The sequence below is a fragment of the Symphalangus syndactylus genome, chromosome 3, assembly GCF_028878055.3.
Source record: "Symphalangus syndactylus isolate Jambi chromosome 3, NHGRI_mSymSyn1-v2.1_pri, whole genome shotgun sequence".
Taxonomy (NCBI): Eukaryota; Metazoa; Chordata; class Mammalia; order Primates; family Hylobatidae; genus Symphalangus; species Symphalangus syndactylus.
In genome coordinates this window covers 95,484,881-95,504,672 of record NC_072425.2, presented here as the reverse complement: position 1 = coordinate 95,504,672, position 19,792 = coordinate 95,484,881, and the positions used below count along the sequence as shown (strand labels likewise).

Sequence of the window (19,792 nt, the reverse complement as noted above, 5' to 3'; positions counted from 1 at the left end):
ATCTGAGCCTTAATTAAAAATCCCGAGTAAACACATTCATTTCCTTTTTCCCTTGCAACTATTAAATTGATTAATAAACCATATATTTTTCAAAATGCGACTGGTACTCAAAACTCATTTTTCTTGTTTCCCTACATTCATTAGGTGATAGAGAGTTGCTCATTATTCTGCCATTCCTGTGTACCGTTTTGGATTTTGTCCATTTTCCTAATTTCAACTTCTTTTCAGGAATGAACAAATTGATGATCAATGATGATGATTTCATTTATGTACTAGAAAATACCACTTTTCTGTTTAAATGATTACTTATCTGTTATATTCAATTTAAAATGGCTTTGCAGTCTTACCAATTCTACCATAAAAAGTTATAGCATTGTACTTCTTGTCAGATTTTGTTTTTAAAATTATACTGCACATCAGATTTTTAAAATTTTACTGTTGAACAAGGGGAAAGGGAGCAATAACGATGGTCATGAAAAGGTAATTTGTATACCTTCAGAAGAGATATGAGAATATTCTAAATATTGTCATCTAGTGGCTCAGTTCCTCTAAAATATTATTCATATTTCTAGTTTGTGCTTTTTAAATTTCTAGGAGCTACCAGTGCCTGCAGTTTTTACAGTACTATGACAAATAGAAATTTCATTAATGCTTCTCAATAATGCATATGCTTTTATAGGATAGCCAAACAAAGGATAAGAGTACCTGGTTTTATATATTGAAAATACTTTTATTTTTACATTTTAGAAATATGCCTTATATTCTCGAACTTTTTATTACTTTCTACAAACTTTAAAATTATAACTTAAAAAAAATCTTAGTGCCATCACATTACGATACCCAGGTATATGATGTAATCTTAAATTTAACAGCAATTTTGATATTTAGTCTTATTAAGCATATGCTATTATTTGCATTAACATTGCTAAAAAATTTCAAAGGAGGCAGTTTAAAAACATAGTTAGGAACTCATTTTGAGACATCTACTTAAAGGTTACTAGATAGCAAATGTTTGGATCTGTTTTCAACCAATGAAAATATCATGGTATTAGTGTATGCCTATACTTTTGTGAGATGCAACATCTCAAATGCCATACTATTTTTCAACAATTTTAACAACCAGGTATAATAATGCTGCATGAAATCCTTTTCTTGTTTCTAAATTTAATTGATTTAATCACTGAAATTAAATGCTTGGAAATTCTTCTGCTTGCCGGTGTTTGAACGCCAAATACATCATCTACAGTTCTAAAATGAATATTGCATTTATATTTAGACAACTTAAAACACTACTTTCTAAATTACCCTAAATAACCCGTAGAAATGTCTAGAAAAATTGATAATAGTGGATGACAAATGTCCATTGCCATCAACTTTCAAATAAGAATAACTTTTACAAGGTATACAAAGTGTACAATTATCTGGGTAATATAATGTAAAGCACACATAGATTAATCTTACTTCTTCTAGCACTCACCACCAGTGAGCTCTTCCAAAACTCATCTTTAAAGATGAAGATATTGGAGCTAGAAATCATATTTATCTTCAGAAGCAAAAGAAATTTAAGTTTTGCCAAGCTTTCACACACATCAGCTCATTTATTCTCTTTGATCAATTTGGTTTGTATTGCTTTGTTTTGCTTTTCTTCATAATTTCTGGGAGTTAAAAAATTAATAGTAATAAAGTCACTTGAGTAGAGAGACTCCTTGACAGCCAGTCAGATACACAGTCTCTCCCAACAGTGCACAGAGAGATCAAATAGGGTGGGATGAGGATATGTTTGGTGCAAAGTATGTGGAAAAGCTTATTCTGGGGGAAACAATACATAGTAAATTTTACCCAAGATGATGAAGAATAAAAACAATGTTTGCAGTAAAGTATTTCCACATGGGGCTACTTATCCGAGTTTTTTTTGTTTGTTTTTTGTTTTTTTGGCCTGAATTTTTTCATGAGAGATAGTAGCTAGCATTAACTAGGCATTTGCTACGTACTGGCCCCTATTCTAAGCTTCTAATCTGGGCTATCTTTTCTCATTCTCACAGTCACCATATGAGGAAGGCACAATTCTTTGTGCCCATTTTAGAGATAAGGAGATTAAAGTACAAGGAGATGAAGTTACTTGCCCAAAGTTGTCCAGATAAGCAGCAGAGTTGGAGTTTCAGCCCAGCCAGCTGGAATCTGGTGCCTGCACCAAGAACCACGAACACTATGCCGCCTTCGTGAAATGTGTAGGAGTGATTAAACTAAGTATTTCCACATGGGGCTATGCAAACACTATCCAGGTGGTGAAAACTGCAGCAGCTGAGCGTAGTTTTCTAAACTTTAGTCTTTCTGGCTTCACCTTCACAGTTTTGGCAACGTCTAAGTATCTTCTAAATTATCACTTAGGTAGGTTGTTTTACTCTATTTTTACTTAAATGAATTAATTTTTAAAAGAAAATTTTGATTAATATTATAAATGATAGTAAAAATTTCAGCATTTCTTACCACAAAGAGAAGACAACTGTAATAGTAAATATAAAACCATTAAACTTTTAAAATATTTATCCATGTACCCACTAACCCATCTCATTTTCCATCAGTGGAGCCCTTGCTGGGTTTTGGGAAATTCTGCCCAAAGAAAAGAGTAGCATTGTTAAATGTGAATGAAATCACTGAAAATTGTCTGGACAATATAATATGTTAATTAGTTTTTAAATAAACTTTTGCATGATGGGTACCTGGACAGTTGTATCCATATGCAGGGTAGACAGTCACCTATTAATGAGGTTTCAAGCAGAAAGTCCAGCTGCTCCCTTAGCTTCTGGCAAATGTTTGAAACTCTATAATTTGAATATAATTACTTTCGCTCAGTGGTTATCAAACTTTTTAAAGCAGTCAACAACTTCATTTTAAACAAAGCAACATTTTATAAACCAGTAAATAAAAGAGAAAATTGAAATTTTATTTGTGCAAATCCATTTTAGAAGTTCTAATTGCTAACACTCTCAATACAATCAATCAGTGAGAGGCCGGGGGCAGTGGCTCACACCTGTAATCTCAGCACTTTGGGAGGCCGAGGATGACTAATGATGAGGTCAGGAGTCGAGACCATCCTGGCTAACACGGTGAAATCCCCCTCTACTAAAAGTACAAAAACAAAATTGGCCGGGCATGGTGGCGGGCGCCTGTAGTCCCAGCTACTCTGGAGGCTGAAGCGGGAGAATGGTGTGAACCCGGGAGGTGGAGCTTGCAGTGAGCCGAGATCGCACCACTGCACTCCAGCCTGGGCAACAGAGCGAGACTCTGTCTCAAAAAAAAAAAAAAAAAAAATCAATCTGTGAGAATAATGGATCTATTTTGATGAAGACAATTGCAATGCAATAGTATCTTATTTTTCATAGATTTCTGCATTTTGTTTTGGTTTTGTGGTACTGGCAATATCCTGATACAGACATATATATAATTAAATAGTATGAATGTGTTGCTTCTCAGCCATGTTGAACCCTTCTGTCTCTACTACCAAAAACTGGAATAGTTAGACTTGGATCTTCAAAGCTAAATCAATTAGAATAACTAAAATGGTTCATATTCCTTGAGAGGTCCTCACTCTTGGTTAAAAAATACTTTTCAAAAGTGTCTTTTTAACAGAATTTTTCACTTTCGACAAAACAAATTCATGACATAATGATACTTGCTGTATCACTGAATTGAATTGAATTGCAAAGCTTCAATTAGTCAAATTTATTTTATTCCGCGTACATACCTGAAATGCTCCAGTTTCATTGCTGGCTGCTTACACACAGTTGTGAGCATGTTTAAAATCTTCTCTGATAAAAGTGTGCTTGATATATAAGCCAGTACAAAATTATTATTAATATTTGGGGGAGTTAGTTAACTGATACAATTTCTTTATGAGGAAAAATACATCTTATGGTGGTCTGCAGTTTCATTTAGGTATTGTCACTTTGTTTTCATGTCCACTGATTGCCATATGTTGTTTGGTGCTTGTGCCATGCAAAAGTACCTGAATTTGCTGGCCTTTTAATTGCATGTGGTTCCCATGCACTGTGGTGGTAATGTGCCCATTTGCACAATATTTCTCATGAAATACGCAGATATATTTTTAAATGTCCATTGCAGATCTATAGACTTTCCAGTCAATGCCACAGTTATTTATTTCTTTATATGTATATACGTGTGTGTGTGTGTGTATGTGGGTATGTATAACTATCTATATATGCATCTACCTATATAGAGAGGAAAAAGAGGAGGAAGAGAAGGAGGAGAAGTTGTTTTTGTCTGGTAACACAAGTTAATGATTTGAGAACTGTTAATATGACAAACATATTTTTATTATAGATTTTTTTTATTGTCCCCAAATCTGGCAATGAATTTTTTTTTACATTTATTACAGAACTGCTGAGGAATTGCAGTTATAACTCAATGGAACACAGTTTGAAAAATAACGTTTTAGCTGAAGGCCTTTATATCTTTTAAAATGCAAATACCTCTACTTTAATCTGCAATCAGTCATTTGTACATTAATGTGAACGAATTTATTAGACATCTTTCTGAGTTTAATTCAGAAGAGGGGGAGGAAAAGATGAACTCAGCTACTGAAAGACATGGGAAAGATCGAATATTAACGCTAGGAGAACTGAAGACTAATTTGGCCTAGTTTACAGTTTTGCTTCAAGACTATGCCATCTATATATAATACATTTATTTGTATTTATAAACACATATGCACACAAAGAAAATGTCTACTGCATTAGTTGAGTGTGAGTGTGATTATGTTTCAGAACTGCATCCAACTATTTTAGAATATTTTGCTGGAATAATGTAATTACATGAATTACTTACAATTTTGTCAACTCTAAAGTAAGTCAACAGTAAAATTTCCAACCAATGAACTTATTGAAGACATTCTGTTTTTATTGAGTGTCTTCAAAGATTGCAAGCAAATAAATTATGCAGAAGTCCCAGATTATGTACAGCTTAACATAAATAAGGACTTAATGCTCCAAATCTGATCTCATACCTTTGTGCTATGATATTTCTTTAAATTAAAATAAAAGGGTAAACTTAAATCCTTTTATTAAATAAAATAATTACCTTTATTACATGAATTTAGTTATATGCATCCCCCATTTTCTCCCCCTCCAAAGGAAACTATCTAAAGTTTATGAAAGCAAGTATCTATTTCAACAGTGTAAAAATTTCGTTGAAACTTCTGATAATTTTTTACAGAGGCATATGAGAAACAGTGTTAGTTAATATTTTAAGAAAGAACAAGAAGAAAATTACATTAAGTTTTTCATTTCATTTCACGTATTTTCTAACAGTGAAAGTTATTAATTTCATTGTAGGTTAAAAATGTGTTCGACTAGAGCCATATTGGCCATATTCATTCTAAAGTCAGTGCTTATAGTAATTTTGTGTGAATTTGAAATATATTTAAATTTGAAGTACTGATTGATCCTCACATTTAATACTATTGCTGCTTTGTTGTGTGTTTTTGATGATCCTCACATTTAATACTATTGCTGCTTTGTTGTGTGTGTGTGTTTTTTGTTTTTTTTTTTAAGAGACAGAGTCCTTGCTCCATTGTCCAGGCTGAAGTGCAGTGGCGCAATCATAGCTCACTGTAGTCTTGAACTCCTGAGGTCGAGGGATTGTCCCTCCTCAGACTTCTGAGTACTTGGGACTGTAGGCCTGTGCCACCCACCAGGTGCTATTCCCACTTCCTCCTTTCCCAGTATGTTGCCTAGGCTGGGCTTGAACTCCCTGCTTCAAATGATCCTCCTGCCTTGGCCTCCCAAAGTGTGAGGATTGCATGTGTGAGCCACCATGCCTGCCCTATTGCTGTTTTTATGTCAAGAAATTGAAAACAAAATCAAGTAATAGAAATATTACTATTTGGGAAAGGGGTAAATGTAACTATCTCAGCAGCAAATTTTGGTTTTGGCTATTAAGAATAACATTGAAGAATTAGCAGAATAAATATGAAATCAAAACTTAGAAGCATTTCGAGATACTTTTGGTATTCTATTGCAAAATATCTCAAAGTGAAAACAATACTGAAATCACTAAAAAGAAAAGACTAATATATAACAGGTTTTTAAAAAATATTCAGCTCAAAAGGTCATTCTTGGTTCTGAGATTATATTTATCCTGAAATAATACTAAATCAAAACTATAAGCTAGTCAGTTAAGTCAGGGAACAAAATTGAGCCTAACATACTTCTGTTTTTGCTCATAGAGTGACCTTTGAAACCTCTCTGAGCTCTACTGTTTTTTAACTTTTTCCCATCTGTGTACTGAGAAAAATGTATTACTGAGTCACAAGGCCTATATGTTCCCACTTCCTCATTTCCCAGAATTTATGGGAAATTGGTTCTAATAGTTCCACAGTAGAAAGCAAGAAGACAGAAAGAGAGCGCTTTTCCAATAGTTATAGGCACTGACAGCCTATGACAATATTTGAGTCTGGTTTATCTGTGGTTTATTCCAAATGTGTGTTCCTGAAAAAAAATCATAGGAAGGAGGGTGAGTGAGCCTAGGTAAATGACATGTATGCAGCAGCTCCAGAGAGAGTGTACAGATGTGTGTTTCGGTGGAGCACGGTGGTGTATCTAAGAAATGTTCAACAACTCAGTGGGTGAATGTAGTTGGCAGCTGAGCCATTGAGAATCAACTTGTATAAGTATCGGGAATGTGTAGATGCAAACGACATATCAAGTATGAGATGCAGTGACCAAACAGAAAACTTAACCTGGAAATTATTTTGTATATATTATTTAGTGAAAATATTTTTAAGGAAGGAAGCAAGAAGTACATACCTAGTAACCTAATAATACAGGCTATACAATTACCAAAGAGTTTTTTAAGCTTGGTTTTAGTATGGTCCTTAAGCTAATTCCAATACTTAGAATTTTTCACTACCCTTTTTAGAAATCTACTAATTTTACATTTAAATGTATATTTAAATACAAATATAAATTAATTTCAATAACTTCTAGTAACTAATAATTATATTTATTTTCCTCCTCTAATTCACATAGCACAAACCTCATTTTTTCTATATATTTCTCCTTCAAAATATTATTTTCCTCCATATTTTCATACAGTTATATTCTGAGTATATTATTTTTTAATTGATTTGTTATGAACTTGCTTGTACTAATACAGTTCTCCAAGATCACTTACACATTTTAAGGGCATCAAAACCACCTGTCATTGGCAGGTTGTGATAAGCATTTCTTTCAAGAGAATACCTAACACTTTCTCCATCAATCTTTTCCACTTTCATGGTACCAAATTTTATATAAAAGAAGTCACTGCTTGTTACTGAAACTTGAATCAGGTACTCAAAGACACCAAAACATAAAGCTATTGCCCACCACCGTAAAGCCCACCAACCATCTTCTCACTTTATTCTATTTCATTTTTTAGTAATTTATTTATATTAGTCCATTAACACTGAAATCTCTTCATATTTTGTCCTTGCTACACTGAGCTGAGACAACATGTTTTGATTTCTCAATGTCATCAATAGTATTAGGTAAATTCTAGAAGGTAAAAATGATATTATAGAATTACATACACAAACTATTGGGACATGATAGTTATCAGAATATCACATTGATATCTTAGTTTATAAAATCTCTAAGAATTAGGTATCACGTCCCAATGAGAACTATATTACAATAGAGTTGAAAATTCTGACCCATAGTTAGTCTAGTCTACTTTTTTTAGGTCTCTGCTCTCTGTTTCCCAGGTCTCCTACTCGTTGTTACTAACTTTCTGGAAAAATTCAGCAGACAACCAAAATTTATCATGGGATATTTAAACATTCTGTTATATATGGTACTTAGAACAACAGCTCTGTAAAATAGCTTCAATCTCATAGCCTGACCAAAGCAGAAAAAGAACAAAATCTCTTATAACACAACCTTAGAAAAGCCTTAACTAGGTCCTTATTCCAGTAACTCAAATGTCCTATTTAAGACAATCACGTTTCAGAAGAGCTTAATATACAATATCTTCTATTTTATTATCCACGAAATACCCCACATGTATTTTATTTTCTGTGGGAAGAGCTATATACAAAGAAGAATAATGAAAAATGTAGCCAATTTATACTTGAGTTGGAATCTATTGTGATATAAGTTAATCACACACGGGTATCTCATAATATGAAAAATACAACTGTAAAAATATATACATTATTATAGTGCAACGGAAAACTCTTTACTTTTCAAGAAGCCTTTGAAAGCAGGTTAACAAGCAATTTAACAACTGATTGTTAGAAAACTGACCTTGACTTGCAAACTTCAACTCTTTGGCATCTGTGACGGTGGTCCTTTTGTCAGACCCTTTTTTCTCTATTCGTCGATGGCTTCGTCTTTTCTTAGACTCTCCCCAAAGATTGGATCCTCCATGCATGCTTGGTATATTCAAAATAGCAATTCCTTCCAGAGAGATGTTTATTAAATCTATCTGTACTCCATCACACTGATCGGTAAAAAGAAAGAAACAGAAACAGAATATTTTATTTCCCTGATTTCTTCTTTTTCATTTCCTTATCTTTTAATAAGTGGGTTGAAATCCATAATGTTGTCATTTCCAAACAAGCCTTTCAAGAACACTTAAACACTTACCCTGAGTCAATATAAAAGATAAAACAGCCCCTAACATTTGCCAGTTATCTCTAGTAGTCCTTAAAATTGATCAAATTAAATCACCAGTATATCTTTGTTTGTAGAAAACCTTTGGGACAGACTTGTTAGCATCTGCATATATATTTAACCAGCTGCAAATTTCCAGTGTGTTACAAAAAGGTTAATTCTGGAAACTGTGGTCAAATTTTAGGAAGAAATTGTGATGATTGCCCCTATTTAATACACACTGCAAGGTACTGTTGGGGGAAAATAAAGAAACAGAATTGATGCCTCATGGTCTCACACCTTTGGGGCAGAGAAAGAAGTAGCTTAAAAGACTTTCGTTTAAAAAAAAAAAAGTAAAATTCAAAACAGTGATTCTAAGAGATTTCAATCACACTGAATTTACCAAGGATGGTTTCTTGGACTAGATGAAGTCCTAAGGAGATGTCAAAGGCCATGAGAGGCACAGTTGTCCAAATGAATATGGAGGGCCGGGCAGATTGAGTGAGGGAAATAGGAGTAGCAGTTAAAAGATCTTCAATCCAGAATGATTTTATAGCTGCTGCAAAAATGGTTAAAAAAAAAAAAAAAAAAAAACAAGGTTAATCAGCCCAATTTTTCTTATTTTCCTGGTGACAAAACACCCTGATGATTATGAAAAATATAAAATTCACTAACAAAGAATGTTTTGTTATATTCAGAGTGGTCACTTCTTAGTTTTTTGAGTTTTCCATTCATTTCCACTAATGGACATATGTGGACAGTGATAAGACTATTCCGTATTTTTAAAATTACAATTTATTTATTCATTTGCCTTCTCTAAAATGCTAGTTATTAATACACATTCTAGAAATTATTATCCCATTTTCAATTATAAGTGAATATGAAAAGAGATATAAGCACTTCGTTTTTTAAAGAATTTTGTGAGGGATATGCATTTCCTAAATTGAAATATATTTACAGTGGCGTTGTTTCATTTGCCATGTCTTAGTACAGAAAAAATTATTGACACTAACTTCATCATTTCTCATGGCAGTCATGATTTTTGAACTCAGAAGACACAGCGTTCCATGAAAATGATGAAAAACAAACAAAACAAAACAAAAAAAAGCCCTCTCTTTTTCCACATTCGCCTCATCCTACTGAAGCTAGGATTGCATCTTGTTCACTGAAAAATAAAAACTGTGAAATAAAGAAACACATCTTGAGACTACTTGGCAGGGATAGAAACAAATTCTAGAGAAAGTGCCAAGTTTTCATTTAATTTGTTTCAATGAGGGCGAAACCAAGATCTGGATGATGCTTTTTTTTTTTTTTCCAGAAAGCAGTGCTTTTTTCCTCCTTTTCTTGTGCTAAATTAAGATGATTTCTTTTTACTAAAGAATTCTGGTCATGTGTATACTCACTTACCGCTATATATTCTAGATAAACAGATATTAATTTCATAATTAAAAGTAATCTTGTGTAAATACCCTGCAGGCCTCAATGAATCAAACACATACTGTGTGTCAGGCCTCCCACTGTCTTCAAGTGGAATGTACTGGCTGGATAATTAGATAGTACATATTTTTTAACCTTATTTGCATGCATATTATATCTTTTGCACACTGACAAGCAGCAGTAACAACAAAAGTCAGATTACCACAGGGAATTCCCACAAAGAAGTCTTCATTCCTTATAATTTGCAGCCTAAATTAAAATAATTTGATCTTTGACAAGGATGAAATGTCAAGCAGAAGGGGGTCCTCTACAAGCCACGGCCTGTGGCTTCTGAAATCTGCCTAATTTATGTCAGTCACTTCTTAATACATATTTAAGTATTACACGAAAAAGATGATAAATATGCAATCTGACACCTTTGGTATTTCCCTGCTGTTAATTTATAAAGGTCTGGCTTCCCCCAAACTGGCTAAAATCATTTAAATAACAGAAGAATCATGAAATAAGCTGAAGTCAGGGCCTGGCTTCCATTTTCACTCAATATTGAACACAGCAGGTAGTACACTAAGACAATTATTTGACTAGGCCTTAGAATCCCACTGTGACAAGTTACTTTCAGAATTAGTGAAGGAGGATTCCTTTGTTCATCTGCAGAAAAGGAGAACATGTTGCAAAGAGGCTTCTTTTTTTTAAAAAAAGAATTGAACCAGCTGAGTTACATGTGACAACTGAAAAACATGAGTGTAAGCTATCATTCATGTTTTCACTCTTCAGAGTCTTGTCATGTGTAGTTTTAGGGAAACAGAGTAAGTAGCTCTCTGAGAAGTGAAAAAAAAAATTCTCAAAGAGTCGCAAAGAACAAGGACTGATGAAGAACATTGATGTTCCTTTGAGTGCAGGACAATGTACTTAAATAAATTGCTATTTATTAATGATTTGTTTCCACTTGTTCTTGACCCCAGGCTACCTTCCTCTGTTTACTTTAACGTTATGTTCATTAGTCTGGAAAATTTCAGTGCTGGTTCTGATGGAGACCAGTAATTGTAGCACACCAGTTGAGGGCATGAAAGTAAAAGCTGAGGTGAAGGCTATGAAATATAAACAAGTTATAGTACTGTGTCAGATAATATTTTCATTCCCTTTGAGATTTATGACTTTTAAAAAGGTAGCTACAGAGGAAAAGAATATAAAAGCTTAAAAGCTAGCAGCCTCAGTTAGTCAGTAAATCCTGAATATTTTTATTAGGTAGAAAAAAGGTCGTTAACATATAGTACTATGGGAGCTATTTACAGAGTGCAAGGCTGGGATGCCATTGTCCACTCTTCAGTTTTAAAATAGAAGATCTTATTCCAGAGACAAATTTAATTAAAAGAAAAGAAGACGCTTTCAATTTTTCTGCCAATGTGTTTTAATCTTCATAAATAAGTGCGTCCTGGGTCGCACTGTACAGAGGTGTTAACAACAAGCTTTATATGTGACTTTAGTGTTTCAGATCCACTTAACATGTCAGTTGATAGGACTATTCAAAACGTGAAGACCTTTGGAGAGCTCTAAGTGTGGATGGTAAATGTGATGAGATACAATTAATGATAAACTGTAATTTTTTTCCATAGTAGGTCTGATTCTATGTCTATATCAGATAAAAATTATTTCTATTTTTACTCAGTGAAACCTAAAACATTACTTTATAGGTAATTTCAGTATTAGGACACATGGGGCAGAGACTATGCTTGGGAATTCTGGCTATTGCCTTTAAGATCCCTGTTTGCCAGGTTACTGAGCAATAAGAATATTGTCTTTTGAATCCTGCTAATTTATTTTGTGTTTTTGATGCTACTCATGCCATTTATTAATTCTTGGGATCATTTAGGTTTCTAGGGGTATTTAATAATTACAATAAATCAGTACTTTGGGATGGAAATTCTTGGCTTTAAAATTTACCATCTTTCCCAGTATCCCTGTCAACCAAAAGACTGAAATATCTATAGAATAGGCTTTCTTATTCTCTCATTAACTTTGCCTGGTACTCTGAGCACACTAAACATTCATGAACTCTGTATCTTCAATTCCAAATGCTGACCTGAGTTTCTTAGGCACACATTGCACCCCTCCAAATACTTTAATATAAACATTGGTTTTAAAATATTTTCTTGTAATTTTAAAGAATTTATTTTTATCTTTTGTAATAAAGTTAGAAGATAAATATCTTTAAAAAATTCTACTTCGTGTATCATTAAATCTTTACATGTATGTGTAAATACATATATTTTCAATCCATTTGCTCATTAGATTCAAACATTGTGGCAGCAACATAATTCTTATTTCTCTTAAATTATTGAAGAAAATGCTTATCTCTGCAATGGAGATATAATAGTATCATAAGGTTTTGATGAAGACTAAATCAAATAATATATGTGCATTGTTTAGCATCACCTGTGAGATAGTTAATAATAGGTAAACCTTAACTATTATTCCATGATATTCATATCAACCCAAATATTTGCCCTCTTTGGAAGGAGCTTACTATGTGAAAGAGAAATATTAAATAAAAAGACACACAAAAGATAGTTTGATTTTGAAAAAGCTGCCAATAAAACATTTATCTATTGCTGGAGGTTCTGTTTTTACTGAAGTAGTTTATTCTGTTATATATTTTTCAAACCATAGTAGGTATAATTTTAGGACAAATAGGAAACAACCAGAAACAATCAAATTTTCGAATTGCTGTTTTTGTTATATTTAATTATAAAATAACCTTGAGGGTAGAAAGGCATATTCTGCTAATATGATAGACAGGATTCATTAAAAAGTGAGCAGAGAAGCAGATTTTGCCTAGCTATCCATACACACACACACACACACACACACACACAACAAGATATGCAAAAATACAAGGGGGCACGCACACAGTGCTGGCTGTGATTTATAAATATTATTGTAATAGCACCCAAAAGAAGCCAGGGATGCAGAGCTAGAAGGCCAGGCTGAGAGAGTAAGTAGAAACAGCACTCCGAGCAACATAACTTAGTTCTAGTGGCCCAGATTTCTTGGAGAACATTCTAAATAGTTTTTCTATAAGATCTCAAGCTCTGTGGATCAAAACCACTTAATTTTATCATTATTTAGCACATTACAAATCACCGTTTTCAAATGTATTTTCATTAAAATTCTTTTGCTGTAAACACAACACTTGTCTTAAAGATTTTTTTTTGTACTTCGTGACACATAGAATCTTATTCTATAGATCAACGGCTTTTCAATCTGTGCTCAAGGGTAGGATAAAGTAAAGGGAGGCGCAGGAGGATTCAGGATCTCCACCTACATTCAACTAAAACCATACTTCTAATTTTTCTAAAACTTTTCAGCTTCTGCTGCAAATTGTATTTGAGCATAATTTTTGAGGATAAGAAATATTCAAAATCTAGTACATAAAGCAGTTTTTTAAAAAAATAATGATTCTAAGAGTAAAGGGGAATGTATATGTTTTATTGAATACATATACATATAAATATGTATATGTATATAACAATACATATGACACATATATAACTATTAATACTATATATTTAACTATAATATGTAGTTATATATGTCATATATTATCATATATAATAATATGTAACTAAATATATAACTAAATGTAGTTATATATGTCATATATTATTATATATAATAATATATAACTAAATATAACTATAGTACACATATAGTTATATAGATATACATGTATATAGTTATATATGTGTTATATATATCATTTTTATATACAGTTATATATGTACATATATCATACATATACACAGATATATCATCCTAAATAGTAGTAACAGAAAGTCCATGTTGAACCCAAATCCTTCACCTCTGTAATTATGTTCCTTTCAAAGGTTATGGTCTGATCCCGTTATGAAGGGTTTTTTCCCATTCCATGACCATCAATTCTAATACTTAATTATATTTACCAATCATGATGAGATAAAAGTACTAAAAGGTTGCACTGAGAGTAGTATCATTTTTTGGTATTATTAATAACAGCAAATTAGAAATTCAGGATAATGAAGAACCTAGCCAGGCCATTGTGTGGTCCATAACTACTTCTGTTTACCAAACTTATTACCTGAATATGAGGAACTAATGATTTAGGTATCAGTAGCAAATTTTTGCATTTATTTTTAAAATGAAAAGTGTTGAAGCCAATGTTTCTTAATTCGTGTCAACTAGTCATTAAGTGTTCATGTTTCATAATTCTGTTCCTCTGGTTTTGTCTTTATCATTTGTCAAAATACAACTTTTCTTTTTTCTTTAACCCCTAAAAATCTCTCAATATAATGAAGTCATTTTCTTTTATAATATTTCTCCAAAATTTTGAGTCCTACAGTGTCTTTTTTTTTTTTATAGACCTATTTGCTCCAAGTCTTTTTAAAATGTGTCTTTTCTGCTATCTTTGCTCTCTTTCTTGGCATTTCCACTTTCTATAAATGTAATGGGGAAATGGCAACCTTGGGAACCGAGAAAACCTAGTTAATGAATGGGAATGGAATGGAAAAGTATACTTTTTAACCTTTATTCATAAAAGTAAGTACAATTTTAGCAAAGTGTGTTTTAAAGGTTACAAGATATTGAGACCCGAAAATAATATTTTTTATGTAATCTGCAACTTTTTTCTTTCCAACTACTTTTATCTTACACCTTTCTATCTGCACTGTGCCCAGTAACAACTGCATCGGTTTCCAAAGTTGTGTTCCACTTCTCATTCTTTTATACTATAATAAAACAACCCATATCTACACTTAACTTTAGTATGTCAGATAGTGCTGTATTCCAGATGAGTGAAAGGAATGACAATTTAAAATCTTGAGTAAGTCTCTGTGGATTGCTAATATATATTTCATTCCATGGGCTCCAGTGCAAATATACTAACAACAAAGCTCAAGCCATTTCATCGTATTACAAGAGAGAATTCATTTTTTTCTTACTTCTATTTCTACAGATTCATGTAGCTTCTTGCAGGTGGCTGAGAAAGTTTCAGATGTGCCGAACTCAAAATACCAAAATTTGTTCTTCATTCTGAAAAAGAAAAGGAAGAAGCACCTTAGGCAATTATCAATAACACAGGGATCTTTTAAAAAATGGTCTAACTCTGTCTTGTATTAAAATAGAAAAGGTCTGAGGACATGTGACATCTAAAATTTAATAGATGGTCATATAATTTTCAAAGCTTAAATGTTGGTGCCAAACTGTATGATGACCTTGAGGGGATTATAAGAATGTGTTGATCTAGCAGACTCAAGCAGACCTTTAACTTTTTGTGGGTTCATCACATTTTAAAAAATGGTTTTAATGCTCATGATTCTTAGCTTGTTGTTAGGCAACAAGTGAAGAATGTACAATAGTGGGAAATTATGATACAGCATAAAGTTTTTTAGTTCTTTCAAGAATTAACTAATAATATAGAATAAAATAACTAAGAAAGTAATAACAATATTATATCAATAAAAGTTGCAAAGAAATATAATTAAAATAATTTCAGTATTTAATCTGAAAGTAAAAGACTCAAAATTTATTTTCTTCTATGACTTGATATTTTTGGCTTTTTGTACCAGGTAATTAAATTTATTATCACTTAATGTAATTTTACAAAGGTCAAATAGATTTTTATATTATCTAGTATTGGATTTGAAATTTTATTCTTGTGAAAAAATGCAGTATTTGATTATACATAATTCTAACAGTGATCATGCCCTCAATTAGAAGACAATACATGTAAGTGACAGACATTTTCACACATAGAAATGAAACAAAGAAGTTTTTGTTATGGTATTTGAGTATGTCTCTCATATCAAATCAAAGCATTCTGTTTGACTTAAAAATATTGATATCTGCTTCTTACATTAGAATGTAAAACATTTTGACAATTAAAAAGACATTTGGCAAGGGCCTTACTACTTAATTCAAGCCTATTATTGGTTTGGAAAATGACATTAAACCTAATAGAGTGCTTATTATTATGCTATGTTAAATCCAATAGAGTGCTTATTATTATGCAGAGTTCTCTGATATAAAATTATAAAATACAAAGTAATGTTATATTATCTATCTAAACATAGTCAATAATGTTTAGGCTCTCACAAGGTTTTATTTGCTTACAAAATTCACAATCCCTTCATGAATCAGTCATATTCAGGCCAGTAATCTGAAGGTCAGTATAAGTTTCATAGGATTCTAGCACCATGAATCTTAATTCTTTTACAGAGAATATTTGACTTAGTTTATGGCCTTATTTCATATATGTGAGCAGATATAAACAGATGATAGCTAGTGAGATAGGTTAGAGGTAAATATTTAATGACAAGATTTGTGGGCCTGTATCTACATATGCGTCTATATTAAAATAATGTAAATATCTATTTTACAGAATGGATATGCTTTTATAAATTTACACACTGAAGTCATGTAAAATTAAAATATTTTACTATTGAGATTTATCATTCTGATGAAAAACATATCATTCTATAGATGGAGAGAAAAATATTGGTTTATACAAAGAGGTCTGAAGACATTCTTAATGAATATTTTATGACTATTGGAATAGTCTTTCCATATTCAGCAACTTTCTAATAATATTTCTGTGTTATTCTTTTCTCCAGACCTTCCAGGATTCATTCATTCATTCAACAAAAGTTTAATGAGAACATTCACTGTGTTAAGTACTATAGACACAAATATAAATGCAATTACCTTTGTCCCCAAGGAGCTCAGAATGTTATAAACTTATGGGCATATCAGTTTGTTAAGGGAGGCAGGAAGGTAATGGAGGGAGTATGCCTGGACATGTGAGTTTCACTGGGATCTTAGTTATTATGGACCTTATGTGCTAGGACTGAGTCTCTTCCCTACACTGTCTCAAAACCACAATTAGATATCACCTCTTTTTTGTTAGGATGGCTATTTTCAAAAACACCTCAGATAACAAGTACTGGCAAGGGTGTGGACAAAAGGGAACATTTGTATACTGTTAATGAGAAAACAAATTTGTACAGCCATTATGGAAAACAGTACTGTTTCCTCAAAAAATTAAAAAATAGAACAACCATATGATCCAGCAATCTCTCTTCTGTATATATACCCCAAAGAAATGAAATCAATACCTCAAAGAGGTATTGTTGGACCTTATGCTAAGTGAAGGAAGCCAGAACAGAAAGACAAATCTTGCATGATCTCACTTATATGCAGAATCAAAAAAAGGCAAATATATAGAAGCAAACAGTACAACTGTGGTTATCAGGGGTCAAGGATTGGGGGAAATAAGGAAATGTTGGTCAAAGGATGTAAACTTACAGTTATAAGATAAGTAAGTTTTGGAGACCTAATGTACAGTATGGTGGCTATAGTTAATAATAATGTATGGTAGCAAGGGGGAAAATAATGTATTACATATTTGAAATTAACTAGAGTAGTAGATTATAAGTTTCTATGTGAAGTCATGGATATGTAATTAGCTTCACTGTGATAATTATTTCACAATATATGAAAACATAATGTACATCTTGAATATATATATATAATTTTTTAAAATTTGTAAATTGTACCTTAATAAAGCTGGAGAATAATAAATAGACATTATTTTGAGATAAATTTAGATTCACGTGCAGTTGTAAAAAGTAACACAGAGGAGTCCAATGTGCCCATTACAGTTTCTCCCAATGAAAATATCTTGCAAACTGTAGTACAACAGGACAACCACAATGCGGACATTGATACAGTCAAGATGCAGAATATTCCCATCACCACAAGGTTCCCTCATGTTGCTCTTTTATAACCACATCCACTTCCACCTGCCCCCACTCCCTCCTTTCCTTCGATCACCACTAATCTGTTCTCTAGTTAAATAATTTTGTTATTTCAAGAATGGATATAAATGGACTCATATAATAAGCAAAGTTTGGCATTTGAATTTCTCACTTAGATTCATCCAGGTTGTTTCACGTATCAACAATTTCTTCCTTTTATCACTGAGTAGTAGTACATGGTATGAATGCATCATAGCAAAGGACTAGTATTTAGAATATATAAAGAACTCCGATGATTTGGCAGTAAAAACAACCCAAACAATTTAATTAGAAAGCAAGAAAAGACATAAACAGACATTTCACCAAAATAGATATACAGATGAAAAAAAAAACATGTACAGATGCTCAACAACATTAGCTTTTAGAGAAATATAAGTTAAAACCACAATGAGATATCACCCCACACTTAACAGAATGACTAAAAAAAAAAAAGTAAAAAAAGTCTTGAATATATATAATTTTCATGTGATTTGTACCCCAATAAAGCTGAACATGAAAACATTGGTCTATTATGAAAAATAATAAATTGAATTTCTAAATGAAATATGAGCCAAGTATTGTAGGAACATACTTCAATGATTCAGCTAATTTTATCTCAAGAGTCCTGCAAGCTTTAGAATAAAAGGTAGCATGTGAATGAATAAGTAGTAGAAGGCAAGCAGAGAAAGAAGAAGAGAGAAGTTCTGTGCATCTTTGGGAGTGCTGTATGATTTAAGAGTAGGCTAAATACCAACTAACAAGTGTGGTAGGGTCTGTTTCAGAACGTGTAAACCAAGTTAATGGTTTTAGACTTGACGTTATGATTAAGAAGAAGCTGACAGAAGTTTATTAGCAGAGGGGTGACATGGTGAACTTTGTTTTATGGGCAAACAAATCTGGCAGAAACATAAAAATGGGCTGGAGTGTTGAAATGCTGGTGTCATTAAGAGAACTGTAGTTATTGGAATAATTCATATAAAATATAATTGAAGGCCTAACTAAATGGCAACAGAAATGGAAAAGAGGGGCTCAATTCAAGAGCTATAAATGAGGTAGAATCAATAGGAACTGGTGATATTTGATTTTACTGATTTATGCCATACCTAGATTATCTCTGAATGCATAGACGAGAATACCAGAGTCTAAATCCAGCATAAAAAGAGATATGGGTTTATATTTTGGCAGGTTCTGTGATCTAATGTACACTGTATTGTAGTTTGAAAATTTTACAAATATATATATGAGGCTTTGGCTTGTATAGAAATGATTATTCCCTGTATTTCCATTATGTCCATCAAAGTTCTTCACAGCGTAATTAGGATTATGTGTGTTTCTATCAGTTATCCAAGATATACTCACTTTAGCAAACATATCACAAGAAACAGAAATTCTGAGAATTTACATTCAGCTCTTATTCACCATATTAGTTAGCATTACTGCTCATGTGCAAAAGCTACTTTAAATTCTCCATTATTACAACCATTTTATGTTTCACTTAGATAAATATATGGAGGTAATAAAATGCACATGGTATCAGATTCCACATGACAAATTAAAGGCTGTTAAATTTTATTTTTTTCAACCAAACTGGTTTTAGGTTGTAGAAATGCAAAAAAGCACATTTAAGCATTTATGCTATCTACTTTTATGGTTCACATTAGAAAATGATCCAAATAATTCAAACTCAAATTTGTCAGTGAAAACATAGCTTTGGACTTTAAGAATATGGTAACTCGACATTTAACCTATTGTGAAATGGTCACAGCAAAGTCAAATTTATCGTATTCTTGGACAGATTGTGTGACTCCAAGGAAAGTAACAAAGGTCCTATAAACCTCACAAAAGTTATTCATATAATTATTATTTGAATTGACATAG

The 19,792-nt window shown here is 32.3% G+C and overlaps 1 protein-coding gene across 13 annotated transcripts in view; it reads right to left on the bottom strand.

The window, feature by feature from the left end:
* DGKB (diacylglycerol kinase beta) overlaps nucleotides 1-19,792 on the bottom strand; it is a 799,436-nt gene that overhangs the window by 177,636 nt on the left and 602,008 nt on the right. For all 13 annotated transcript variants that reach the window (XM_055272542.2, XM_055272541.1, XM_055272544.1 and 10 more), the window contains 2 exons: nucleotides 15,062-15,152; nucleotides 8,304-8,499 (listed from right to left, as the gene is read on the bottom strand). In XM_055272542.2, the coding sequence (XP_055128517.1) occupies nucleotides 8,304-8,499; nucleotides 15,062-15,152 (287 nt within the window). The remainder of the gene's footprint in view (nucleotides 1-8,303; nucleotides 8,500-15,061; nucleotides 15,153-19,792) is intronic.